Genomic DNA, 26,336 nt, shown 5'->3' with positions numbered 1-26,336 from the left:
AAGACGTACTTGGAAGGAACAGACATTTTTGCAGGTGATTGGGGCTGGCGAAGGGGGTGGGGAAGGAGGGCAGCCTTTGGAGAGCCAGGCTGGGGGATGGTGAGGACAGGAGCAGAGGATCCCAGAGGGTTATCACTGTTCACTTTTATCAGTCCTGCCTCATTGCTTCTGAGAAACCCAACGGCTGGGCAGCTCTGTGCCCCATTCAGCAACAACAAATGTTTACCGTGCGTAGGGGAGGCTCCGCCCAGCAAGCCAGCCAGGGCCTCCTCTCCAGACAAGCATCAGTCAGGAGACTGCAGAATCCATGGGTTACCTGCCAGGGGCCTCCCAGGAGAAATGCCCGGGCCACTGAGGACCTAGCCTGGCCTTGCCCAGTCCAGCTGGGGAGGGATGCCGGGAAGAGTCAGCCCTCCCAAGGGAAGGATGCGACAGTGGGGAGGAAGGGCCCCAAGGCCTGGGGCACCCTGCCTTGACTTCCCTGGGTGGCCCCTCAAGGCCAGACCTGTGCCTAATAAACGTCTCTACTGCAACTTCTCTGTGGTCTAACCGAACCTTTGCCTTTCAGCACCCCAAGCTCCACTTACATGCTCATTTTACAAAAAGTCATGGCATGGCCCCATGTGGGAAGAAAGGAAATACAGAGTAATCACAGAGCTGCCAGCGGTCCCTCAGCAGAAGCCGGGGCTGAGCGCTCTCTCAGCCCGGATCCTGGCTCCTAACCCCACCCTCCATCAGGAGAAGCTGCCTGTGACCCAGCGACCTGGCCCCTGTCTGCATGATACTGTCCTCTCCCGGGCTTTTATACCTCATCAAATATTCATGCGGGGCTCACAGTGCATTAGGAGCGCGCGGTCCACAAACAGAGTCTTGATGCCTTGGGGGAAATGCACAGTTGGAATCGATCAGCATTTGCCTTCTCTGTGCCAGGCCCCGGGGGTTCAGGGGTACCCAGCAGACTCGGGCTCGGCTTCCTTGGCTCACAGCCTGCCTAATGCAGAGGTCGAAAGTCACCGTCACCACCACGTGCTGAGGGGTTTAAGGAGGCGACGCTGGCTGCAGAGGCAGTGGTTAGGCGGGGGTGGGGGGACCAGCGGCACGACCCGGGCCATGGCAGGAAACTCGGATGTCGCCTGTGACCCGGGCCACGGTAGGAAACTCGGATGGCGCCTGTGCAGGACGGGCCGCCGGGGTCGGGGAGGCAGGGCTAAGTGGCTGTGCGCTGGCAAGGAGGGCCGGGCCGGGCGGCAGGACGAGAAACAGGGGCTGGTGGCAGACCGCGCGCGGGGGTGACAGCCACGAGGCTGTAAAGTCGGGCTCAGGGGGCGGACTTGCGGGCCCCGCAGTCTCGGGGCTGGGATCATCGCCGACGCCGCTAGGTAGGAGGCGCGGATGGAGGTGGTCACCGCCTCTGCTGGGGAGGCTGCCACCCGTCTAGGGACTCCTGCAGCCAGAGGCGCTACGCAGGGGCTTTGGTCCTTTGCAGCAAACCCGCAGCACCTGAGGGCTGTGGGCAACCTGGCCGCAGGGGAGCCGGCCCGCCTCGCGCAGGCGCAGTGTCCTCGGTCCTCTTGGACTACAACTCCCGCCGTGCCCCGCGCGCTCCCCCCGCCGCGCCGCGCGCCTCCCGGAAGTGGAGCTCCGGGGGGGCGTCTCCGACCTTCGCGCGGGGGCGGGCGCGCGGGCTGGCAGGTTCGGGGAGGCGGCGGGAGCCCGGAACCCGATGCGAGCCTGCGGAGCCGGGGATGGCTTCGGCTGGAGGCGGCGACTGCGAGGGCGCCGCGCCGGAGGCGGACCGCCCTCATCACCGGCCCTTCCTGATCGGGGTGAGCGGCGGCACCGCGAGCGGGAAGGTAAGGGGCTGGGCGGCCCGGCGGGGCCTGCGTGTGCCACCTCGACCCCCGGCCCTCGGAGACTCGGGGCGGGCCGATCCGGCCTCCAGCCGCCGAAGAGACCCCCGGCTCCTGGTGGCCGAGGCGCCCCCTCCGGGGCGGGGGGTGGAGGAGCGAGGGGTTGCGGCCGTGGTGGGCCAGGCCGGGGTGCATGCAGGGCGTGGGGCGCTTGCCCTCGGGCTCCTCGCAGCCTCCCCGCGGCCTTCCCCCAGGGCCCGCCCCCCCGTCGCTGGCCTGGTGGGCAGGCCTCCGGGGGCGGGTGGGTCAGGGCCTCCTGAGGCCGGCCCCGTGGCGGGAGCAGGTCCAGGCGGGAATCCTGTCTGTGTATTCCCAGTCCACTGTGTGTGAGAAGATCATGGAGCTGCTGGGCCAGAACGAAGTGGACCACCGGCAGCGGAAGCTGGTCATCCTGAGTCAAGACAGGTTCTACAAGGTCCTGACCCCAGAACAGAAGGCCAAGGCATTGAAGGGACAGTACAATTTCGACCACCCAGGTGCAGCTGAAGACCCTGAGGGGAGGGCGGGAGGGAGGACAGACCAAGGGGACTGGCTCCGGGGTTGGCCAGCGATGCACAGAGACCCCAGTGGTTCCATGAAATTTCTGAGTAGCCTGAGCCGGAGCAGGCTGTGTGATTAAGTCGGAAGAACTTTGCCTCGTTCGCTGCGCCCCAGACGGCCCAGCAGGAGCTGCCGGCTCCCTCATTTGGAGCCAGTCGGGAAGTCTTTGCTTCCGTGGAGCCTTGGGGACCATTGCTATGCCAAGATTTTGGTCTTGGAGAAATCCCCCCACCTTCCTGCTGTGTGGGGTCCTGCCCTGGGACAAAGGCCTCGAGAGGCCAGCAGGGCAAGCCGCGGGTAAATAAGAGGGCCGTGTCTGTCCTGGCCAGGTGCACATGGGGTCAACAGGTGAGAGGAGAGAGGCAGCCTGCCCTTGCCTGGCACCGCTAGATCCCACCTTATGGCTAGCTCCCAGCGGGAGGAAGGCCTAAGCAACTTCGACCCGTGGTTATTTCCCAGAACTAGAAGCAGATGCCTAACCCACCTGCCTCCCAGTGCTGGCCGATCAGGAGATCCCTGGGTCTAACTTCTGTGTGGGACAGCAGCCCGCGAATGTAAACTGTGGGGGTGGGGCCTAGTCCAGATGTTCCCGAGGAGGCCGCAGGTACCAGGAGCACCAAGCTGTGGCCACCCGCCCCCCAGGCAGAGGAAGTTGGCTCCCACCCCCAGCACAAGGACACCTGGAGAGTCTTGCCTTTTGTTCCCTCCCTGCAGATGCTTTTGATAACGATTTGATGCACAGGACTCTGAAAAACATCGTGGAGGGCAGAACTGTCGAGGTCCCAACTTATGATTTTGTGACGCATTCAAGGTGAGCAAGGTGGTTCCTGGGAGAGGAACCGTGTGCAGGGGGGGCCAGCCAGCACGCCCCCCCCCCCCCCGTGGGGTCCGCAGATGGCCCTGCAGCAGCCTGGCCCTGTCGGTTTCTGGGCATACCCCTGTCCCCTGCTGTCATCTGTCCCCCTCCAGGTGGTCCACACCTGGGGACCAGAGCCACCTGTGCCCAGGCCCCCAGATCCCGTAGCTCCAGCGGGGCCCGTGTCCCGGTCTCGCCTCCCAGGTTAGCAGAGACCACGGTGGTCTACCCCGCAGACGTGGTCCTGTTCGAGGGCATCCTGGTGTTCTACAGTCAGGAGGTCCGAGACATGTTCCACCTGCGCCTTTTTGTGGACACGGACTCCGACGTCAGGCTGTCAAGAAGAGGTAAGGCAGGCGCGGGCCTCTCTCTGGCCCCGGCTGAGGCCAGCCGCGAGTCCTGACCGCCTTGCTTCTGCCTCAGTTCTCCGGGACGTGCAGCGCGGGAGGGACCTGGAGCAGATCCTGACCCAGTACACCACCTTCGTCAAACCGGCCTTCGAGGAGTTCTGCCTGCCGGTACCCCTCCCGCTTGCTTGGGGACCTCCTTTTCTCCCTTTTCAAGAGGACCCCTGGCGCCCTGTTCCGTGAGAGCTGAATCGTGGGGGAGCGGGGTCTGATTTACGAAGGAGAAGTTAGCTCGTTATACCCCCTCACGGGGACTCTTCTCCGCTCTGAAAGCATTGTCTGTGCAGATCCCTTCCTCTGCCTGCAAGAGCCCCTCGGCCCCACAGCTCCGTGCTGCTCCCCTCCTCCTGCTTCAGGCCTTCCCCTGCGCCGCCTGCGCGACCCGCCCAGGGTCACCCCGAGGACCCTCTGCTCCCGCCCGGGCCACCTGCTGTCTGTTCTCCAGGGCGCCTCTGGCTGGCTGCGCTCGCTGTGCCTGGCTTGGCCCCCTCGGAACGGGGAGCTGCACGGAGGGCAGGGGTTCGTGCCTGTCCCCCGCCCACACAGGCGCATCCCTCCCATGGTGCGGGTGCTTGCTGACCCCACCCATGCCACCTGTCCCTCCAGGCTGCTCTTGGCTGGCACTCAGAGGCGTGTGGCTGTGTGTCTTTCTCTCCACTTTCCAGCTCTTACTGGATGGGACTTATAGGTAGTTTGAAAGGGAAACTTAACATGTTGCTTCTTAAAAGTAAAATACGGCGCACAGGAAACGGAGCCAGTAGACAGATGAGTTCTGTCTCCTGCTGTTGGAAGAGAACCTTATCTTATGTTTGTGTTCCCCGAGGTACCTGGAAAGTGGTGAGAAAAGTAAATTGGTAATCTTACTCTCTGTTATTCACAGAAGGAAAGGCATTTGGGAGAGCAGGTAGTTAATGGGAAAAGTGTGGACACCCCGTGCCACCAGGTGACCCTGCGTGGAGGCTGCGCCCCAGCACCGTCTTTGAACTTTCTGCTCCCCTTATGTGCAGCCACACCCTGAGTCTGGCCAGGGTGCCCGTGTCCCTCCCTTGCCCCTGCAGTACGACCTTCCTCAGCCCTTCCGCACCCCACCAGCGAGCGACCCCGTGAAGCCAGCCAGGCCCTCCTTGTGCTCGTGGCTTCCGTGGGTCCCCACAGCCTGCAGACACCGCTGCCCCAGGACTTGGCCCATGTCTACATGCCCACCACACGGAACAGTCCACGAGTCTGTCCCGCAGCTCGGACGGCTCCCTTTTCCTCTCCCTCTGCTCGGCCTGCTTGGGGTGTGTCCCTCTTAGCACCATCTGGCCGGGGTCCCTCCTCGGTGGCCGGGTTCCTCCTGGTGTCTCTGTCCCTGCCCTGACCTGGCAGAGCACCTGGCGGGGAGCAGGTGTTAGCACAGGGACAGGAAGCGCGGAGGGCTTCGCACGCGCCAGCCGGGGAGTGTGCTGCCACCTGTCGTTGCTCCCTACTCCGGGCTTCTCGCAGAAGGGTTCCTGGTTCCAGAGGAAGAGGGTCACATGTGGCGGAAGGACGCCGCAGGTCACTTGGCTTAGGGACCTCTTCCCACAATGGCGTTCCCAGGAAAATGCACGAGCATTTCAGAGATGCCAGGAGAGGAACGATGCCTTAGCCCCTCCTCCTGCCTCTGGCACCTAACACCCAAGTCCCAGCCCCCCATCTGCCACACCCCGGTCCCTGCCACACCCCCCAAGGCCACTCTCCTGCCATTGAGTCTGGTGTCGAACAACCAGAAGTCCTCGGAGGGATAGAGCTTCTGAGATCTGCTTTTTGCCTTGCAGACCAAGAAGTATGCAGACGTGATAATCCCTCGAGGGGTCGACAACATGGGTAAGAACCAGGCCTGACGGCTGCCCCGACTCCCCAGTCCACTGCCCTGGGCCCCGGGGCAGGCCCTGCCCAGTCCTTGTGGTCACAGTGAAGTGATGAGTGTTCCCGTCCACGTACGTGTAGTGCACAGATCCAAAGAATACTTTAAAAATCTGTTTAACACGTTGGACAGCGAAAACGGACCCACCTTGCTTGTCAGTTACCGCTCAGTGAGGCTGGAAACAGATCTTTATGTTGATGGGGACTCGCGCCATAGCAGGAAGTATTTCCTCTGGGCTCTTGGTGAACCGAAACCCCCCCAGATGGGCCAGGCCATGTTACTTGTGCTCCTTCCCGCCAAGCGCTTCTCTGTCTGCCGAGACTCAGGGCACCGCCACGAAGCCTCGGCGGGAAGGCCTGTGCTCTCGGCGCCGGAGCCGCTGCGGGGCTGGGTGGCCCAGGGAACCAGTGGCAGCCCGAGCCTGGCCTTGAGGCGTCGAGGGGGCAGACGGGCTGAGCGCGCGCTGTCTCTGCCACAGTGGCCATCAACCTGATCGTGCAGCATATCCAGGACATCCTGAGCGGTGACCTCTGCAAATGGCAGCGAGGGTCCAATGGGCGGAGCTACAAGAGGACATTTCCCGAGCCGGGAGACCGTCCTGGGGTGCTGACCGCTGGCAAGCGGTCGCACTTGGAGTCCAGCAGCAGACCCCACTGAGAAGCGGGGTGCTCAGCCTCCTGGGCAGGACCCCTGACAGACCGTGTTCAGGGTTGGGCCCAGAGACACCTGCCCACCTGCCCCTCTAAACGCCACCACTGCTTCCTCTGGGCGCCATACGGTACGGACAGGATGGGCGGGGATTGCGGTGGTCCTCACTGCACCTGTCACACTCGACGGGATGTTGGCACGCCCTCTTGACATCTTCACCTGCTTCCGCACATTAGAGGGTTAAAAGTCCAAGTTACTGAGAAATGCTCCAGGATGTGTGGTGAGCCAGTCACGTCTTTTGGGAACACGGAGCACACAGCCTGGCCACTGTGGCTGTCCCAGCGTGTGTTTGACAGGAACCCACGGCGAGAGGGACTCTCTAGGACGATCCGGTTCCCACGCACGTGCGACTGAAACGGGTCGAGAAAAGAGTACTTCCCCTCTCTAGGTGTTACATGTGTGACTGTTTCGTTATTTATTCTCCCATGTGAGTTGTGACCCAGTAACCGAGTTTCGTGGCCCCCCCACCGTGGGGTGCGATCCAGCGGGGCACACCCCCTTCTAAGGAGCCACAGAGAGCTTTCCTTCCTCCTGGGCTGTGCGCCAAGGAAGGAGCCCCGGGAACAAGCCTTTCCTTAACTAGCAGCCAACACAGGAGATGACACGTGCTCAGCCAGGCCGAGCCCGGCTCCACAGGCGGGGCACAGGGCGGGCTGGTGCGCCCCGTGTCTCCACGCCGTCCTGCTCGGGAGCCACCTGGGGCCCTGGTGCTGAGTGGACAGGCCTTCCCTGGGGTAGCCCGGGGCCCCGTCCAGGGCCCAGCGTCCAATGCCAGCCAGTCTCCTCGCGCACACCCCGTATCCCCCGGCTGCACGATGCCTATGGCCGGAGTCGTCCTGGTTTGTCTTCCCTTCCGCTTGTGTAGAAGTGACGCCTTCCCCTGGCCACGGGCTAAGCTGCACGGACACTCCCGGTTTCCTTCCATCAAGCACTGAGTGTAGCTACACAGATAGGACCCTAGCTGAGCTTGGCCGTGGTTGCTTTCTGATGACCGTGTGACAGTCTCGTCAAGCTTACTGTGCCCTTTTGGAGAATCAATAAATGATACCAAATGCCAATGCGTCCCTTTTTAATTGTACACAGAAGGCAAATTCAGGGTGGGGGGACACGTGGGGGACCCGAGGCTCAGCGTGCTGGTGGTGCTGCTGGCCCGTGTGCCCCTGCCATGCTGGCAGCAGTGAGGGGTCCCGGGTCTCTGCTGCAGTGGCCGGAGCCCGGGCCCGGCCTTCAGGAGCTCGTTCGGCGTGGACGTGCCACAGGCCGGTACCTCGAGGCCTTGCTGGGGACGAGGCGGAGGTGGCTGCAGCTCCGCAGGCCCAGGGCCTTCGCTGTTGTGACCTTTGCTCTCCCCACCATGGCCCGCGCCCCTCCTGCTGCTGCTCCCTCACAAGGCCCACACCAGCCAGCCCCTCGCTGTGCCCTAGCTCAGGGAGCCCGGAGGTGCCAGTGGACGCCTCGGGCATGTCCTTTGTTGCCTGGAAAGCAGAAACTGGGCTCAAAACAAACCATCATCAACCGTCTGGAGAACGGGACACCGTAGCCCGGCCTGGGCTCTTCTGTCAAAGACGCACACGGTTCCCGACGACAGCCCTTCCTGCCGGACCCCAGTCCAGACGTCAACTGTGCGCACGTCCTGCTAGTATTTTCGGATCAGAATGTCCCAGCTGTCTTTCCAGCGAAGGGCCTTGAGTTCGCCGGGCGAGAGGGACCTGTCCCCGTAGGTGAGTGGGCGCAGCGTGTTGAACACGTGACAGGCGCAGGAGTACCACGCCACCACCAGGCTGCCGAAGACGCTCCTCAGCAGCGGGGACCTGCGGGGACCGGGGTGCAGGCACAGGGCTCTTCCTCACCGTGAGGCACACCGGGCCCCCTGGCCGGCCTGTCCCTCCTTCTCACTCCCTGCCCCAGGCGCTGGACGTGACTCCCTCCTCGTGCATGTTCCAGAACCTCCCATCTACGCTCCGGTGCTGCAGCAGCGTCCCCACTCCCGGTGTGATCGAACCACAGCCCCCCTGAGAAGCTGTGCGGCTCCCGAACCCCCAAAACACTGAGTCCACGCCCTCTGGCCCTGCTTCCAGAACTCGCTGTGGTTCTGCTCCGCCGCATACCATGTGACCCGGCTGGCGTCCCCATTGTGCCCCCCTCGCAGCCAGCCATACCTGCCTCCCCCGGTGCCCCCAACCCCGCCCACGCCACCCGAAGTCCTCCCTTGGGACACCCCCGGACCTGGAGCCCCGGGGGGCACGGCTGCCGAGGTCCTGTACCTGCACAGGTGGTCGGCGACGTGTTGTAGGACCACAGGGAGCAGGAGGATCTGGAAGGTGAGCGCAGGGAGGTAGTGGTAGAGGAAGAGCGTCTTCTCCATCAGGAAGAAGGGGAGGTAGTTCACCGCCCAGCCGCCGGCACACAGAGCCCCGGCCAGCACCCAGCGCATCCAGCAGTCTGCGGGGGGAGAGGCTGCCCTGAGCCAGCACTGCTGACCCGGGTCCCGCGTGCAAAGGCTCTCCGCTAGTCCCACGAGCTGCCCTCCTCATCTTTAAGGTACACACGCTCTCCGTTCCCCACCCCCCAACCCTTCCCGTGATCTCTGGAGAAAGAACGATGTCCCAAGAACCTCCTGTACCTTCCTGCGGGGTCCTCACCATCCCGACCCCCCGAGCCATACCCGCCCCCCAGGGGCCCCGGCTCCTCCAGGATCACCGGCAGGCAGGTCGGACGCTCGGGAGCCGGAGCCATGAGGGGCTGTATTTGGGCACCCGCCCTGCCCCCTGGGGCAGCGGTCAGCAGGACGACTGGGGACCGTGCCACACTGCTGAGGCCTTCGGGGCTCCCCCTGCCCTTGTCTGTTTCAAGACGGTCCACAGTGGTTTGTTACGCAAACCACCCGCACCCGAGTAACTCAGTGCCTGCTGACCACTCCGTGCCGTCCAGCCCTCCCCGAGGGAGCAGACCCCGAGGCGTGGCTCACATCCTGGGGAGAGGGCCATTCCTGCCTGGCCCCTGCATTTCCCTGCACGAGCCTCTGACACAGCACGGGAACTCAACTGCAACATTTTATCTCTAGGGAGACAGAACACAGGGTGTCTGGGGGGCTCAGTTGTTAAGCGTCTGCCTTCGGCTCGGGTCATGATCTTGGGGTCCTGGGATCGAGCCCCGCATCGGGCTCTCTGCTTGGCAGGAGCCTGCTTCTCCCTCTCTCTCTGCCCCTGCTTGTGTTCCCTCTCTATCAAATAAATAAAATCTTTTTAAAAAGAGATTTAAGCCCCTTCCATGAAGAAACAAGGAGATCGCCTTAAGGCCCAGGCTCCTGGTGAGGCCGGCTGTCATCACGAGCAAGACGCACTAACCCTCGGGCAGGTCCCGGATGCACCTTCGGCGTCTAAGCAGGTACCAGAAGAAGAGCAGAGCGTAGACCACCGTGGCGAGGCTGGCCGAAGCCCAGATCACGATGTTCCCAAGCAGGTGGATCTGGGCCTGGGAGGGCACAGGGGACCCCGTCAGCCACCGGCCGCTCAGAGGGACCCAGCCCCGACAACGCCCGCATGCCCGCCAGCCTGCAGCGAAACCCGGCCGCAGCCCGGAAGCGCAGCCCTCGGCTGCGGGAAGAGCGCGAAGCGGAAACGCAACTGGGAGAGGCCGACACTCCTGCTCTGACAACAGCTCCCCGCAGAGGGTGAACCTGGGGCCACACGGAGCTAAGGACCCCGCCTCACAGCAAGTGACCTCGCGTCTCCACCCCGAGGAGGAGGGAGGGGAGCGTTTTCAGCGTGAACTCATCTGGGGAGTGTGCGGAGCTCGGGGTGCCGGCTCCCGGGCCGCTCGTTCTACGGCGTGAGGAGGGACAACACAGATGCGCACAGAGCACGGGTGGGCTCGGCCGCTCGTGCTCTGTACAGGACAGCGTGAGAGTATTTTAAAAGCCACTCTTATCGGAAAACGGAGAGCAACGTGCTCCCACAAAAGCAGTAAAGCCTGGTTTCCTCCAACATGCAGCCGTGCCGGGACCTCACCCACGGCTGACGCCAGCACCGGCCCCGCGCTGCCGGAGCCCCGCAGGAGGCCCCGCACCGAGCCAGGCCTGCGCAGGAGGCAGCGGCTGCTCTCCACGCCCGAGGAGCCCCGAGCGACCGCCCCGCCCGCCGCCTGCCCACACGCCCGCGTACGCTGGTCCTGGGGTGCAGCCAGTAGGCGATGCTGGTGTCCAGGGTGACCCAGTCCAGCGGCGAGGAGCTGTACTTGTGCTCCGAGTCGTCGCTCTTCACCGTCAGCATCCTCCACTGCAAGGAGGCCAGAGGCCAGAGTCAAGAACACAGCCAGAGCCGCCCTCGCTTGGGGGCTGGGGAGTCCCTTTCACGTTCACCGGGACCACCCAGCGCAGGCGGCGGCTGAGGTCCTACCCCAAGACCCCCGTCACCCTGTCTGTGGGGGGGAAGGGACTGAACTTGGTGCTAAGGACACTTTGAGATTCAGGACCCTGAGTTTCTCATTCTGACGTCACTAGGGCTCCACCATGTTGACCTTGGGCCACTCCGACCTGACCGTGGGGGGCTCCAAGCATACTCTGGCCGTGTGACAAGGCTACACTGCCTGGTTCCTGGCTATTCCTGCCTGCAAGGCCACAGGCCCGGGGCCGACCGTGTGGCCTCTACCACTTACGGCCGAGAGACAGGAACCCTCCCTGCTCAGCCAGGCCCCAGGCAAAGGAAGACGACGGGAAGGGGGCAGCTCTCCCGAGCACAGCGCTCCCTCTGGCGAGGAGCCAGCACCCCAGGTAGACCCGGGCCACCCCCGCCGGTCACCTGCAGCTCCAGGAACCTGGCCATGAAGCTCAGGTTCCTGCTGACGTCCATCTGGGCCGGTGAGTGCAGCTCCAGCTCCCTCTCCTTCTGCTCCTGGCCTGGCACGACACACAGCAGAGGTCAGGGGGCTCACCACACACTGGCAGCTTGGAGAAAAGCCCACGTCCCTTTTTTCAGACAACCCACGGCATCGTTCCACTTGGCCTTCCCGGCCATATGCGAGAGCCCCGTCAAATCCGGATCTTTCCGCTCGAAAGGCTCAGCTCGCACCGCCCCCGGGCGCTACCTCAGAGTGACAGTTGGCCTGTTCAGGGCTCGGCTCAGCAGGGCGCATGGTGTGCCCTGTCCCCGTCCCCAAGTGAACCCTTGTGAAAGCGACAGGAAGCCTGCGGGCCAGACTCACTTTTGCCGTATCGGTGCTCCTCCACGTTCCACACCATGCTCTCGTGGTAGCCCCGGGACAGCTTCTCCCCGACAACCTCCAGCTGCCGGAACCCCCAGTCTGGGAGGTGGGCCCCGCTCAGCTAGCGAAACAGTGGGTTGCAGGGGAGACGGGACGTGACGTGCAGGCCCGGGGCCCCCGCTCATCCCCACCAGCCCTGCCACCTGGTCACTCTGTCCACAGCCGCCAAGGGCGGCAGCCTCTCCCCCGTGCGCCCGCCACGTCGGGATTCAGTCTGAGAAGCCGGAGTCCTGCCCCTGCCGTGTGCGTGTAACACGGCAAAAGCTTTAGCCGGGCGTCCTGCCCGTGAAGAGTCCGTTCAGCCCGGAGGGTCCGGTAAACTGTGTCATGAGCCGCCCCCAGCCAAGACGGGTGAGCCAAACCCGGCGCCCCTTTACCTTCAGGACCGCAGAGGTGTTCACGTGCACCAGGCGGACCTCGGACAAGATGGTCTTCCAAACCTCCGTGTCGGATTCTCGGTTCACGATGTCCTGTAAAAGCAGGTCCTGTCAATGATCTCATTCTCTCCCCAATTTCCTGACATGTCAAGTGAGGACTGATCACCAAACAATGACACTGAGACAAGGGACCAAGCTCCAGGGAGCTAATAGGATGGTGCCCCGACCTTGCTCCCAACACCCACGCAGCAAGCCCCTAGCCGGGCCGGTGGGGCACACTGCCCTGCTACAGAGTCGAGAGGCCCCCACGCTCGGCCTTCTCGCTCGGGCAAATGCACAGATAGCTCAGGCGAGGGTTGGAGATGGTCCTTGATGTGTCCTCAGCGGAGCGCTGGGGGCTGCTGGGGGCTGCTGGTGGCTAATGGAACCACTAACATCGTGAGAGCACTCGGCCTTGTATCTTATCACAACCCCGTGATGACCCGTGCAGGCGTGTGGCTGTCAGGGAGGGCCGGGGGACCCAAGGGCTCTGTGGGAGCGGGGAGGAGGCCGGGCTGACGGGTACACCCCGCGTCAGCCACCCTCCCTCCTTGCTGCATGAGCTGCAGTCCCTGGAAATGTGGGCATGTGGGGGTGAAGGTGCTGCCAGCGGGAACGGGCAAGGAGGAGGCTTGGCCATTAGCTGTCCGAGGCCTGGTAGAAGGGCAGTGGGTGGGCCCCTAGGAGAAGGTCCACCAGGAGGCCTCCCAGTGACGGGGCCTGGGTGCAGAGCGCTCCCATCCCGTGGGAACAGCCGAGGGGAGGAGGAAGAAGCAGAAGATAGGCGGACACGTGTAGCACCAAGAAGGCGGGGGGGGGGCAGGGGGACAGAGGGACGCTGCTGACACACAGACACAGGCACACACGCACAGCAGCCTTGAAGCCCGTGGCTGTGCCGGGAGGGCCAGCCAGCGGCACGGCACCCGGCACGCCCTGCCAGTCACACCTGCGAGACCAGAACGGAGGGTGGGGAGACTGGTGCTCGGCGGGCGGCTACTGCAGCCAGTCGGAAGCTGGAAGGAGAGCCTGCCTCTTGTTAGGGAGAGACGCCCCCACCCCTCCGGGGGATTAGCATGCACACGGGACTGAAACCGTTTTTTTTTTTTAATTTTTAATTTTTTTTAAAGATTTTATTTATTTATTTGACAGACAGAGATCACAAGCAGGCAGAGAGGAAGGGAAGCAGGCTCCCCGCTGAGCAGAGAGCCCAATGCGGGGCTCGATCCCAGGACCCTGAGATCATGACCTGAGCCGAAGGCAGAGGCTTTAACCCACTGAGCCACCCAGGCGCCCCCTGAAACCGTTTTCTAACACGTCCTTGAACTCACAGTGGCCCAAGGACCCGGGGACACAACTGTCTCTTCCTGCCACGGTTTCCAGCAGGCCATGTGCAGCCCTGGAGAGGGACTCTGGAGGGGGGCAGCCCATGTCCCTGGATGCTCAGAGACCTGGCCAGAGCCCCAGCTGTCCCCAGGGAAACCCTGTGGCCAGGGTGTTCCTGCACACCAGGTGAGGCTCAACGGAAGAGGCTCCTGTGGTCAAGGGAGGGTGGCCAGGGAGGCCCGACCCTGTGCATCGATGGCCTGGTCTTGAGGCTGGAGGAGCCGCCAAGGCCGAGGGCACCTTCACCTGGCACGGCCCCGAGAGCCTCACGGCCAGCATGGAGCATAGACCAACTGCTCAGCCAGCTCGTCCCTCCCATGGAGACGTCTCCCTTCCCACGAAAACACCTGGGGCTTTTTATAGGGCTAAAAATCACTAGTTTTACATCTGAATCGGTTACTCTAAAGGGCGCTTTTGAAAGGACACGTTCCTGATGGCCGCGGAGGGTTTTCCAGCTGGGACTCACCAGTCGCCAGAGGTTCTGGGAGGGCATGGAGATGTTGTAGTCCACGTAGCAGGAGACCTCCTGCGAGTGGGGGCTCAGGGGCGCTGCCACGTCGTGCCTGGAAAACACAACGTGCTGTGGAGGGGGCTCCTCACCCCGCCCATCACTACGCCTCGAAGGGCAAAAACCCACTTCCAGAAACAAAACCGGCTGAGCCTGAAGGAGCAGCGGCCCCGAGGGGCACCATCGGAGGGCTTGCGGATCACGAGACACTGATGGCAGCCCTTCCCCTGGGGAGAAGTACCCAAGATGTGGGGTCTGACGGACAGCAGCCCAGGCCGCGTGGGTGTCGCCACTCCATCATTGAGGGCAACAAAGCCAGTCTGGGAAATGGTTGTGGGACTAGGAACACCGTGGTGGGATGAGACGCCCTTAAGGACAGCGACCTCAAATGTCCAGAAAGAACCACCTCCCTCATCTGTGTGGTTCTCATGCTTTATCCTACTTTGCGCCGGGCGCTCCGGAGGACACAGTTCTCCCTCGCTCCCGGAGAAGGCAGACCTTCACACGCACGGCCAAGAGTGCCAGGCTGTGGGGAGCCACCAATAAAACCAAGAGAGCAGGAGCGCCTGGGAAAGGCTTTGAGGAGGCAACATTTCAGCTGACGCGTGACCACAGCGAGCGGGCCACGGGGGAATGAGAGTCCAAGAACATTCCAGGCAGAGAGAGCAGGTGTAAAGGTCTCAAGGGTGCTGCGGTCGGTCATCTGGGGACAGCAGGGAGGCCAGGGGGACTGCAGTGAAGTTCACCAGGGAGTCACCAGGGGCTGGATCCCAAGGGGCCCGCAGCCAGGGAGAAGTGGGGACGTTATTCTAAGCGTGATGGCCACGCTGCGGGAGTCACTGGAAGGCTTCTGGCTGAGAAGTGAGGCCAGGCCAGCAGACGGCGTGGGCTCACAGGGCACCACCTGTGGTGGGGGGTAGGGGTGGGGAGGCAGGAGATCAGGGCACCGGCCCTGACAGCACAGGGATCAGGCCTAGACTGGGCCGTGGCGGGAGCGAAAGGAAGAGAAGCAGCCGGGGCGGCGGCTGAGGCCTGGCTTCTTCCAGGGAGGAGCGGGCCAGGAGCCAGGAGCCCGCAGGGGGAAACAGGGACTCGAGGCACCATCTGGGAGTCGTGAGGAGCTAGGAGATCACCCGAGAAGCTGGGTGGAGGTAGGAAGAGAGGAGATCGGGGCATGTCGGTTTGCAGAGACTGCTCGGGTCAAGTCAGGAAAGGGCCGAGCACCAAAACGCAGGGACCATTCTGGACCCTTTGTGGCCGGATTCCAACGCTTCTCGAACTCACACGTACTTTAAGCCATTCAACTTCAGGGAAGTGGCCGCACTTGGTTCTAGGTGGGAAGACCTCCCGTGCTCTCCCTCACCTGTCTTCCGAAGCACCCCCTGCCCCTGGCCACCTCCCACTGCAGGGTCCAGGGTGGCCCCAGGGTCTGCGGGCTACCCTGCTAAGCTCCGTTCCCCCCCACCCCTCCGTGCGCTGTCATCACCATCACCAGGGGGCACCTCCTAACACTGAGTGCGGGCTACAGCGCCGGGCCACCCCGAGGGAGCCAGACACTGGCGTGGGGGCAGTGGGGCAGCGGGCGGCCGACCCAAGAGGCGCAGAGAGGGCTGACGGCGGGCACTCACGTGTTGAGGAAGCGGGTGGTCATGCCGTGGACCAGCTGCACCACGTCCCCGTGCCGCACGGGCCGCGGCGGGTTACTCACCACCAGCGGATGCCTGCGGACACGGAGAGCCGTCCAGTCAGTCAGGGGGCCTCCCTTGTCCCCGCGCCCCACGCACGCACCCCGAGGGCCCAGCAGGGTGGTGGCGGACACGGTGGAGCAGCCACACACGGGCGGCCACGTCACGGGGCTGCAGCAAGCGGCCAACCCAGCAGCCGCCCCGGCTGTGCCGCAACGGGTACCGGGATGCCGACGCGCCCGTGACCGGACGGTGACAGTGGTCAAGGCAGCCTCCCAGAGGAGCGACAGTCAGGTTTTAAGAAAATGCCAGCTAGGGCCGCCTGGGTGGCTCAGTCACTAAGCAGCTGCCTTCAGCTCAGGTCCTGATCCCAGGGTCCTGGGATTGAGCCCCGCATCTGGCTCCCTGCTCCTCAAGCCTACTTCTCCCTCTCCCCCTGCTTGTGTTCCCTCTCTCACTCTCTGTCACTCTCTCACTCTCTGTCAAATATACAAATAAAATCTGAAAAAATAAAGGGGGGGGCGCAGCCGGCTGGGTAGGATCGTTCCGGCCTGAGCGACGGCACAGGGCGGGTGCTGGGAGCCGCCGGCTCAAGGCGGGACAGAGGCCGGGCACTGCAGGCCACTGTCAGGGGTCTGGATGGCCCTGGGTGGCCCTGGAGGGGCAACGGAAGCTAAGAGGGGTTTCAGCACGACCATGACCTGCCATGAGTGACATTTGAAAAGCCCACGTGGGGCAGCAAGAACTAGAGCAGGAGAAGACTGCTGGGGGAGACGCAGGGCTGGTAGAGACAGAGGCCAGGATGGTTCGGGACCTCGTCTGCACGAAGTCCACGGACTGGACGGGGCAGGGGGACAAAGGAGTCCTCCGTCCGTGAGGCCTAAGCAAGGGAATGCCGTGGGGAGCACAGGGGGTGCTGGCGGAGAGCTCGTGGAGCCCCCAGGGGAGACACTGGGCGGTGGGGGGGCAGTTCCCTGAGGAAGCGTCCAACCCCTGGACCGCAGGCTCAGCAGCACGGAGCTGCTCTCAAAGCTTCGAGGGAGGAAGCGACCACGGAAAGGGGGCCACGAGGGAAGCCCCACTTCGGGGTCCCAGCACCTGCACGCACCTCCCGGGATCCTTCACGATCCACCAGTTGTTGACGTCTTTGAAGGGGTAGCAGGTCACCTGCTGCTGGTGTGAGCTGCCTCGGCCGTTCTCGTATCTGCAAGAAGGAACAAACACAACCACGTGTCCGCCGGGGGCTGCCATGAGCCTTTCTCTTGAGGTTCCCGTCGACACCACCCGGCAAGGTGTCCGGGTGGAAACAAGGATAAGATGTGTAAGCGTGGGTCCAAGAGGGACAGGAGGACACGGCCAGCGTGTGCGTCACGCAGCAGGTGTGGGCAGGCCCGGGCCCTCTGCCTCCGAGTCTCTCTGTTTCGTACACAGAAATGATAAGGTTCGTTGATAATCAGAACCTGAGAGCTCAACATCTTTCTTGGAAATTTCATTTTGAGTCAAAGCTGGTAACAGCAGAGACGTGAAAAAGCCAAACATGTTACGACCTTCGGTTTACAATGGTCGCCTTCCTTACATCATGGGGTAGGTGCTCTGGTGGGAGTGAAGCCAGCAGGGTACGGGTTTGCCAAAGACGTTCTTCAGGGTGACCTGGGAGCCGTAGGCCACCTCCAGGGGCTGGCCCTGCGTGATCCGAGCTAGGCCGCCCTAAGACAAAAGCAAAAGGGGGCCCGTGAGCAAGAGAGCCTCTGGACAGCCACACCTCCTCTGGGCGGGGGGGCGTATTCGGGCAGTGGCGGTCATTGTCGTGTCACAGAACTAGCTATGAGGACACGGGACCTACTCCTACCCTGCACACAGCCCCTCGCTTAGCCGCCACAGGCATCCTCCGAGAAGTGCAACCCTGTCCATTTGAAAGGTGAGACTCTCTCAAGTAAATAAATCTTTAAAGAAGAAAAAAAAAGGGCTCCCTGGGTGGCTCAGTGGGTCAGGTGTCCAACTCTTGTGTTTCGGCTCAGGTCGTGATCTCAGGGTCCTGGGATCGAGCCCCACAATGGGCTCTGCACTCAGTGGGAAGTCTGCTAGACATTCTCCCTCTCCCTCTGCCCCTGCTTGTGTCCTCTGTCAAATAAATTTTTTTTTTAAGATTTTATCATTTATTTGACAGAGAGAGAGCAAGCGAAGGAACACAAGCAGGGGCAGAGGGAGAGGGAGAAGCAGGCTTCCCGCCAAGCAGGAAGGCCGACATCAAAAATGGAACTGCCCAGGCGCCCCTCAAATAAAAAAGGTGAGAAGACGAGCACTTGGATGAGCTAAGAAATTTGCCCAAACACACATGCCTGGGTGTCAGGAGTGGGTCCCATCGGACTCTCCAGTCCTCACCACCCCCCAACTGGTACGTTTCACTCTCTCTGCAAAGTCAGCAGGAAGGAATGCCAGAGCCGAGCTTGTCCTGCGACGTGTGGGCACCTGCCCCGCGTCTGTGGGGCCGCGCCATGTCCTCAGGCAGGCCCCACTGAAGAGCTGACCCCTCCTCTGTTTCCACGCTGTCCACACACGTACAGCTTGTTTAGAAAAACTAAAGCGGCTTCTTCAGGTCTTGATTTGGTTTTCCCCCCTAACACCTGACAATGTTTACATAAAAAACTCAAGAGTCCAGGGGCACCCGGGTGGCTCAGTCGGTTAAGTGTCTGCCTTCGGCTCAGGTCGTGATTCCCGGGTCCTGGGATCGAGCCCCGCATCGGGCTCCCTGCTCCGTGGGGAGTCTGCTTCCCCCTCCCCCTCTGCTCACGCTCTTGCTCTCAAATAAATAAAATCTTTAAAAAAAAAAAAAAAAAGAAAACCCCGAGCCTAGTCTTGTCCCCTCTCCGAGGCGGCCGTGGTGCCGCTCCTTACCTCCAGGCTGGCCTGGAAAGCACTGGACATGATCTGGTCGTGGGGCCCGGAACGGTAGACCAGAGTCAAGTGGACGTAGAAGAACAACAAGTACATGAGGGCCGGGATGACCAGCAGCGCTGCCGCTCGGGCAAGCAGGTGACAGAGCACACGGACCTGCCGCCAGACAGAGGACAGGTCACGTCCTACTGCTTGGGAAGGTGCGCCCTCCAGAGAGGCAGGCCCGGAGGGAGCGGGCAGCAGAGCTCCAGGCTTCCCACGGCCTCTGGCCAGAGGCTCACGAAGCCTGTCTTCCGGAGAAGGCTCGCTCCCTAGACGCTCATGTCACGCGGACCTCCGCCCACCCCGGGACGGCCGCTCGCCCCCCTCCACGGGGCACCTACATGTGACAGAGTCCGGTCTCCGATCAGGTGCCAGGCATGGACGCCGGCCACTGCGAGCACCAGCAGGTACGTGAAAACACCCACATATTTGACGCTGGAAAGACCCGAGGAGAAATCGTTCCAACAAGGCACAGAACGAGGAGGCCAAGGCTGACTGGGACCCTCGGCCCAGACTCACCCCACCGCGCAGGAGCAGGCCATTCCGGTGAGCGTCAGCCAAAACCACCAGCGCAGGGAGAAGGGCCTGGGGTCAAAGCAGAAGAGCACAGCTGGGAACGGATCACGAGGCGCTGCCCGAGGGGGCGCACCCCTCAGAGCTCTCAGACTGGGTGCGCCGTCCTGAGCTCCACGACGAGAAAAATGCACCGTCGTCTCTCAAATCTCAGTCCCGGCAGAATTTTTTCTTTTTGGCCAGAACATTTTCCCAGTTAGTTTAAATTATACAGAAGCGAGGGGTGCCTGGGTGGCTCCATCGGCTAAGTGGCTGACTTTGGCTCAGGTCATGATCCCGGGGTCCTGGGTTTGAGCCCCACGTCAGGTTCCCTGCTCAGCTGGGAGAGCCTGCTTCTCCCTCCCCCTCAGCCGCTTCCCCTGCTCATGCTCTCTCTTGCTCACTCTGCTCTCTCTCTCAAATAAATAATCTTAAAAAAAAAAATTACACAAAAATGAGAATGTATTTGTGACGTCAGGAGCCAAGGGCCAGTCTGGAAGACGAAAGACACAAAGTCCACAAGCGGCTCCCCCAAATGAAAAGGCATCAGACCCTTTCAGGTCAACAAACCACCCAGACTCTTCCCTCTCGTTAACTAGGAAGGGCGTGCCCCCTTCTGCATACCTCTGTTTTTGGGAGTTGGCAAACTTCAGGTAAGACAGCACAGCCAACAGGTTGAAAAATATCAACACTGACTCCAATAGCATGAGCCTTGCCTGAGTGATGAGAGCGTTCTCTGTTAGAAAGAGGACATGTACGTCAGCTGTCAGGGAGCAAGGGCAGACACAGGGAGATGGGAGCACCCACAGAAAGGACACCCTCTACAGGCCACAGAACGTGGCCATGGGAAGTTCAGGACTGGGTGGCTGGAAGGAGATGGGCTCCAGCACCACAGAAGCGAGTTCTGAGGTGTGAATCACGCCGAGCAAGACCTGTGTGACCGTGGGCAAGTCACCGAACCTTTCTGAGTCTTTATCCTTCTCATGTACAGAAAGAGTATCAACTTTGTGGTACGTGGATGTATGCGGCTTCACAAGTCTGACCACACAGTTCTGCCAGCCCACACCCTGGGAGGAGGGCCACGGAGTCCTCCCAGAGTCAAATCTGGGCAGACTGGGCACACTTCCTTCCATCCTGTGTGGAGGAGACCCTGCGGGGGCACATCTACTAAACCCACGAGCTCTCCTGGGCTGCACGCTGTGACATAACCGGGGCCAACGCTGGGGGCTTCCCTGAGCGGCACCAGAGCAGGCAGAGGCCTGGGTCTCACCGATAAGTATCAGCAGAGCGGCCCCTGTGGCGGCGCAATGAGAAAAGTCAAGCTCCAGCAGGATCTGGTAGGCCATGGGCACCAACAGAGCCCCGGTGAGGGCCGGCAGCAGGCGCAAAGACCACACGGGCACGTTGCTGCTGTATTCTGGAAAAGCAACCACGGCGGAGCTGACCGCACAGGGCACGCACCACCTTCCAACGCGGCAGGTGTATTTTCAAACACGGAGTCACGTTCACAAATCCCAAAATGCAAGTTTGCCAAACTAGGCACCATGTCAGAAGGGCATGTGCAAGCTGCGGATAAAAGCCTTGACCTTGGCCGTGTGCAGTCAGAGCCTCGCGCTCATGGGGCATGGAAATAATGCCTCATAACTCTGAAAGTAGTTAGTGCTTTACTTGTTTATAAATCTGCCCTGCCTTTTCCCCAAAACACTGAGGCAACAGACAAAACTTCCATGGAAAAAAGATAACTGCGATCAGATGCCACAAGCAGACACTGCCCCATGGACCAAAAACCGAGGACAAAATAAGGGCTGTGATTAGACACTAAGACGTCTGCCAGAACTTGAAAAGCTTTCCACGTGTACCGAATTTATCATGCCCTGGACGGATTAATAAACCCTCTCCATCCTAATATTCCAAAGTCACAAGGGACGTGAAAATGACCTATTACCTGCTCCGATCCTGTTCCACAGAAAGTTACCATCAAATCCTCCTAAATAACCTGAAACAAAAGACAAGTCAGTAACTACCCCAAGCAGCAGGATTTGGGGAGTACCAAACCCTGACAGACACAGGGAAACACTGATGACTAATTAGACACAAGAAATTCCACTTACGAGTTTAATGATTTCTTAAACAAGTTACCACAATTCTACTTACTTATTTATTTAGGTGCTGTAAATAGACTTTATTTATTTATTTATTTTAAAATAATCTTTATGCCCAATGTGGGGCTTGAACTCATGACCTCGAGATCAAGAGTCACGCGCTCCACCAACTGAGCCAGCCGGGAGCCCCTCACTTATAAGTTTTAAAGGGCTACTTCTAGGGGCGCCTGGGTGGCTCAGTGGGTTAAAGCCTCTACCTTTCCAGGGTCCTGGGATCAAGCCCAGCATCAGGCTCTCTGCTCAGTGGGGAGCCTGCTTCTCCCTTTCTCTCTGCCTACTTGTAATCTGTCAAATAAATAAAATCTTTAAAGAATAAAAAATTAAAAAAAAAATAAATGGTTACTTCTCTTGCTAATGAATCCTACCTCCTAAGGCCAGCAGCATGTGGCCAAACGGTGGTCCACTGCCGTCCAGAAAGAAGATCCGCTTCATGTAGAAAGAGATGTACTGCCCGTAATACACTTCATCAAAGCTGCAAAGCAAATGCACGTGATAGTCACTAGAAGCGGATGCCCTAGCACAGGTGGAGGGTAAATGTATCCCTGTTCCCAAACAATGTGAGGGCTCATTTGACTGCACCTGCACTTTGTCCCCAAATATTCAGACAGCGGCATAGTGCCATGCATCCACAAGGACAGGAGGGAAAACTCACCAACAGCCACACACTCAGGTGTCTGCCCTACACAGCCTCGATTCACCCTCCCCGGCTTCGCTGAGGGACGTGCGAGCAGGCGGTCTACTGAGAGGCCTCCCAGACCCGGGGCTGCGTCTGTGACTAAGGGTCAGAATCACACCTGATAACCAGGGGCAGGGGTCCTGGGGGGACATGCAGAAACCAACTGCAACTGTTTTCAGACAGCTGGGGACATTCAAGGATACCGTCAATATTGCTGTCAATTTCTTAGGCGTGATAACGTTAATACAGTTTATTTTTAAGTTCTCATCTTTTAGAAAGATACCAAATTACTGAAACACGCTGCTTATGGCTTGCCTCAAAAAAGTCCACTGAAGCTGAGTGATGAACACTTTGGGGGGGGGTGTTATACTATTCTCCCTACTTTTGTGTATGTTTAATAGGTTCCACAATGTGTGTTCTCTGAACACACGTTAGCCAGACAGCAAGTGTAATAATACCACCAGCCGTCATCGCTCCTTACAACACGCTTGAAGGTCAATGACGACTCAGTTCCAAACCCATCGACCCTCCACCCTTGATTTTAAATGGGTCCCTATGGCTGCTGCCCCTGTTTCAGGGGCCACATTTCACCTGCTAGAGAACTACAGGGCAAATGTGATAGGTGGACTCAGCACGTGCCGTCCTCAGGACCCACTGTCCTCTCCTCTGCCCAAAACACCCATCACTGAGAAGCCCGGAATTCCACTCTCTGGCTTCTGCTGTGCAGAAGGGCACTTTCCGTCCCCAGCGCATGAACACATCACAATCTCTGGTCCGTCCTGAATGGGGTTGTCTGGCTTACACCACAGCCCTTGGATAGGCGAGCTGCCACAGGCGGCTCAGTAACCCCACTGCAGTCAGAGCCACAACGTTCAAATTGATGTCAGCTGTCACCACCACAGGGCGCTCCAAAAATCCCAACATCGTGTAGAGAAGCAGGTCCTGGAGGATGCCCTGGAGAAGGACAGAGACGGCGTGGGTAAAGCAGCAGGAACCAGAAGCTCACAGATTCGAGGAAGAGCTCGGCAGCCACCGCAGCTCTCAGGTGCACCGTGAAGAGCCAGGCGTTGGGTGGCGGGGCGGGTGGTCCTTGGGAGACAGTCCGGAGGACGCCAGCAGTCAACTAAGGTGAGAACTCGGGCGCCTCAGGACTGAACACTCACTCACTCAACAAGCCACCCCCGAACACCACCTGAGCGCTTCCTGGAGAGAAGCTGCTTCTTAGGGAAGCCCCGGGGCCTCGCCAACCTCGCCCTCCTGGGCCCCAGAAGGCTCCTCATCTGCCGCTAGTGCTCCCCCACCCCGCTCCCTGCTGCAGCCCATCCCCTGGGCGCCCCCCTTCTCACCCTGAGGGTGCGTCTGTACCCAGGAGCCCCCGTTTCCTCCCTGAGGGGTCATCTTCCCTTGAGCGCCCCTTGTCTTCGCTGGGCGCCCCTTCTCGCACCTAACAAAGCTGCATCTGGCCTGTGGCGGTCCCCGCCTCTGCAGAGACCTCACGGGCCCTGGGAGGCCCCCACTCCTCTTCCAGGCATTCCCTTTCTCTCTCGGGCTGCACCTTCCCGCAGGTTTCATTCGCCCCGGAGTACTCCCTCCTCTCCCAAGCCTGCACCTGCCGGGGCGCCCCGCTCTCTCCCGGGGCGCACCTGCCCTCGGCCCCGCCCCCTGTCCGGCCGGACGCCGACGCCCCCGCCCCAGGTCGCCCGCAAGCCGCGCACGCGCGGCCCGCGCCGACTCTCGGGTCTCAACTGGGCGCTCGTCCCCGGCGTCTCAAACGTACTCTCTTTCCGTCGAGTTCCCGCAGAGCTGCTCCCCGCGTCCGACCCCGCCTCGGATCCGCCGGCCGGGGGGCAGGGGGCGCCCACCGTTAGGGCTTCTGGTCGCGCGCTGAGGAGAGACCGCTCGGCACTCTGCGCCGCCCACGCACCGCCTGCTCGACGCTCGACTCGCCGGGCCTGCGGAGCCCTTTGCGGGAGCGCCGCGCGTGCGCCCTGGGCCAGAGCGCCGCGCGTGCGCCGCCAGGGCTCTCAGGGTCCGGCGCGGCACAGACCCGCCTCTGTCGTGCGTCGTTGACAGCTGTGGTGCGCCAGGAGCCCCGTGGCCGCTGGACGCTCCAGTGTTTTTAAACGAGACGGTTGGGTCTTAGCCGTGTGCATCGCAGTGCAGTCCGGCGAGCAGCTCGCGTGCGGGGGTCTGCCCGGGGCCCGCGGGAGCGCTCGTGCGAGGGCGGGCGGGCGGGCGGGGTCGGTGCTGCCGCCGCTTCTCCGCCCCCCGCTCCTCGTGCTCCCTTGCGCCCCTGCCTCCCCCCGCCGCCGCTCTTCGGTCCCCCGCTTCCCGGGCGTCCGAACGGCGGGGTGGGACGGCCAACCTACGGGACCACCACCCTTCTCCCCAGTTTTCCTCTTCCCGGTCCTCTCGTGTATGTGTGTTCATCTCACGGATGGGTACTGCAGGGTTAAGAACTACAATGGTGGTGGTTCGCGAACCATCTTTCTTCCCCGCGAATGTTGGTCAACCCAGCGTTAGAGGACACCGGTGGAGAATGTGGGGTTACTTCTGATTTACCCGTGCCTCGCCCAAGGCTGTGGAGAGGGAGGGAGCTGGGGCTCACCCCGCCTGAGGCCGGGGGCTCCCTGGGCCCCTGGAGCAGTGGGGCTGGCTGACTCCTGAAGTTCGGGGAACTCCCTGTCCCTGGCAGTGAATCCAGGGAACGAGTTTGGCCGCTAGAGCTGAGCCAGCCGGTGCCCAGGTCCCTGTTCTTTCCTACAGTCAAAAGGCGCTGGAGGAAACTGCCGAGTCTTTCCTCACGGAAGGTGTTCTGTGCAGGGATGATTTACAACTCTCCTACATTCTTAACTGGTGCCCATGACCTCTTTGAGTCCACACTACCCCAGGAGGTTGGGTACTGTTAAATCCGCATTTTACAGTTGATTGTGACTCCAGGGAGTGAAGTGTTCTTCCAAGTCATGCAGCTGGGGTGGCTGGGGGCAGACGGAGCACTCACCGCTGGGCCTCAAACCCAAGCGCTTGATCTCTCACTTCCCCACGCCTGGAGCATTCCTCTTTCCTACCCCAAAGCGCAGCATAAGCCTCTCCTCCCAGCAAAAGATAAGGGTCACTGAGAAGTGGCAAAAACAAACAAAAACCACGACAAAGCATAAAATGGCTCACACAACTGAGCCTGGCTGGCTGAGTTGGTAGAGCACGCAACTCTTGATCTTGGGGTCAGATGCTTACTTAAAAATTAAAAAAATAAACCATAACAAATCAGATGCTTTCTCCTCTGACATGCCCACTTCTAGGGGGAAGTAGGGAGAGGGCAAAGGGCAGGCAGATGTTCTGCACACCTTGATATCACCCACCAGGGGAAAGGATGGGCACTAACGCTCACCCATTCGGAATATTAATCTTTATCTATAGGTTTTAATCCCTTCTCTCCCCCACTTTGCTTTAAAGCATTTCAGCCAAGTCACTCCCGATTTTCACGTAAGCTGTCCCTAAAAACCCCTCCATCTCTCTCATCAAATGACAACAGAAAATCGAGGGACACACAGCCTGAGAAAGCATGTTCAGCTTTAGGGCTTTTCCTTTTTCTTTTTTTTTTTTTAAATTTTTTTATTTAAATAAGGAGAATTCTTTCATATGGAAAGAGCTAGTACAATCACATATTTGAAAGGAGAAACAACAGGTTGTGATCCGGAGGGAAGGGCGAAGGGTGAGTGTGCCGCCGTGGCCTGCCGAATCCACGATTCCATGTCCCACCGGGGCAAAAGCTTACCAAAAAATATATAAACAAGCTGCACATTACACCTTTAGCCATCGTCTGCCCTTTCAAATATCTGGTCTACATGAAAAGACAAAGAGGAAAGGCCAAACTAAAAGCAAAAGGGAACAAAAACAAAACAACCCTCAAGAACAAAAAACCCAAACCCTTTTTACTATGCAAGGCATGAAGTCAAAAGCTTAGAGTACAGAATCCCCTTTAAACAATGGAAGAAAGTCACCCACACAGAGCCTTCATAGAAATTTCCACTCTGAGGCTTCATAACATGCTGAAGACGGGGTCCTGGGGCCACTGCCACACGGCCAGGGTGGGGAAATGGTGAGCGGCAAGGTCAGACGCGCCTGGAAGATCGCTAGCCAAGTATGCACTGGTGGTCCTGACAGAGGGCACGGCTAGGGACAGTGCCTGGCCCCAACACTGAAACACCCTGTCCCAGGTGATCTCCTGGGTCCATCTCACATTTTCAAGCAGGAAGAGCTGGCTTTCTGGAAGTCTGCATTTCTCATTCAGCACAGAACATGACACAGCACACTCTGGTGTCCTTGGTTGTCAAAGGCCATTTCCCGTAGACCTTCTAACCCAGGCTTGCTCTGCAAGCAGTGAAAAGGGACAAATACAGACTGGAGAGGCAACATGCAGCTACCTGGTGGAAGAGAACTGAACAG

At 60.4% G+C, this 26,336-nt stretch overlaps 2 protein-coding genes across 10 annotated transcripts; one reads left to right on the top strand and one right to left on the bottom strand.

Moving 5' to 3' along the window:
• Positions 1-1,641: 1,641 nt before the first annotated feature.
• Positions 1,642-7,365, top strand: UCK1 (uridine-cytidine kinase 1). 4 transcript variants are annotated; one of them, XM_080819629.1, is made up of 7 exons: positions 1,642-1,826; positions 2,227-2,386; positions 3,165-3,261; positions 3,511-3,653; positions 3,730-3,824; positions 5,513-5,561; positions 6,080-7,365. In XM_080819629.1, exons 1-7 carry the CDS (start codon positions 1,746-1,748, stop codon positions 6,256-6,258), a joined length of 804 nt encoding a protein of 267 aa, XP_080675755.1. In that variant the 5' UTR covers positions 1,642-1,745; the 3' UTR covers positions 6,259-7,365. The 4 variants fall into 4 exon arrangements, with proteins under 4 accessions (XP_080675755.1, XP_080675758.1, XP_080675757.1 ...); XM_080819632.1 differs by having other exon boundaries at positions 1,662-1,853; XM_080819631.1 differs by having other exon boundaries at positions 1,675-1,853; positions 3,516-3,653.
• POMT1 (protein O-mannosyltransferase 1) lies at positions 7,358-23,830 on the bottom strand. 6 transcript variants are annotated; one of them, XM_080819624.1, is made up of 20 exons: positions 23,668-23,830; positions 22,693-22,844; positions 21,580-21,686; positions 20,998-21,048; positions 20,323-20,469; positions 19,677-19,788; positions 19,020-19,085; positions 18,842-18,935; positions 18,459-18,614; positions 17,140-17,270; positions 16,672-16,767; positions 15,507-15,599; positions 13,837-13,933; positions 11,949-12,041; positions 11,512-11,632; positions 11,109-11,206; positions 10,473-10,586; positions 9,657-9,783; positions 8,574-8,751; positions 7,358-8,120 (listed from the first exon to the last, which is right to left on the bottom strand). In XM_080819624.1, the coding sequence occupies exons 2-20, from the start codon at positions 22,812-22,814 to the stop codon at positions 7,946-7,948; spliced, it is 2,178 nt and encodes a 725-aa protein (XP_080675750.1). In that variant the 5' UTR covers positions 22,815-22,844; positions 23,668-23,830; the 3' UTR covers positions 7,358-7,945. The 6 variants fall into 6 exon arrangements, with proteins under 6 accessions (XP_080675750.1, XP_080675751.1, XP_080675752.1 ...); XM_080819625.1 differs by lacking the exon at positions 23,668-23,830 and adding an exon at positions 23,335-23,547; XM_080819626.1 differs by lacking the exon at positions 23,668-23,830 and adding an exon at positions 23,237-23,363.
• Positions 23,831-26,336: the final 2,506 nt, after the last annotated feature.

Source organism: Martes martes (genome assembly GCF_963455335.1).
Source record: "Martes martes genome assembly, chromosome: 12".
NCBI classification, from domain to species: Eukaryota; Metazoa; Chordata; class Mammalia; order Carnivora; family Mustelidae; genus Martes; species Martes martes.
This window is presented reverse-complemented; position numbering and strand designations above follow the sequence as displayed.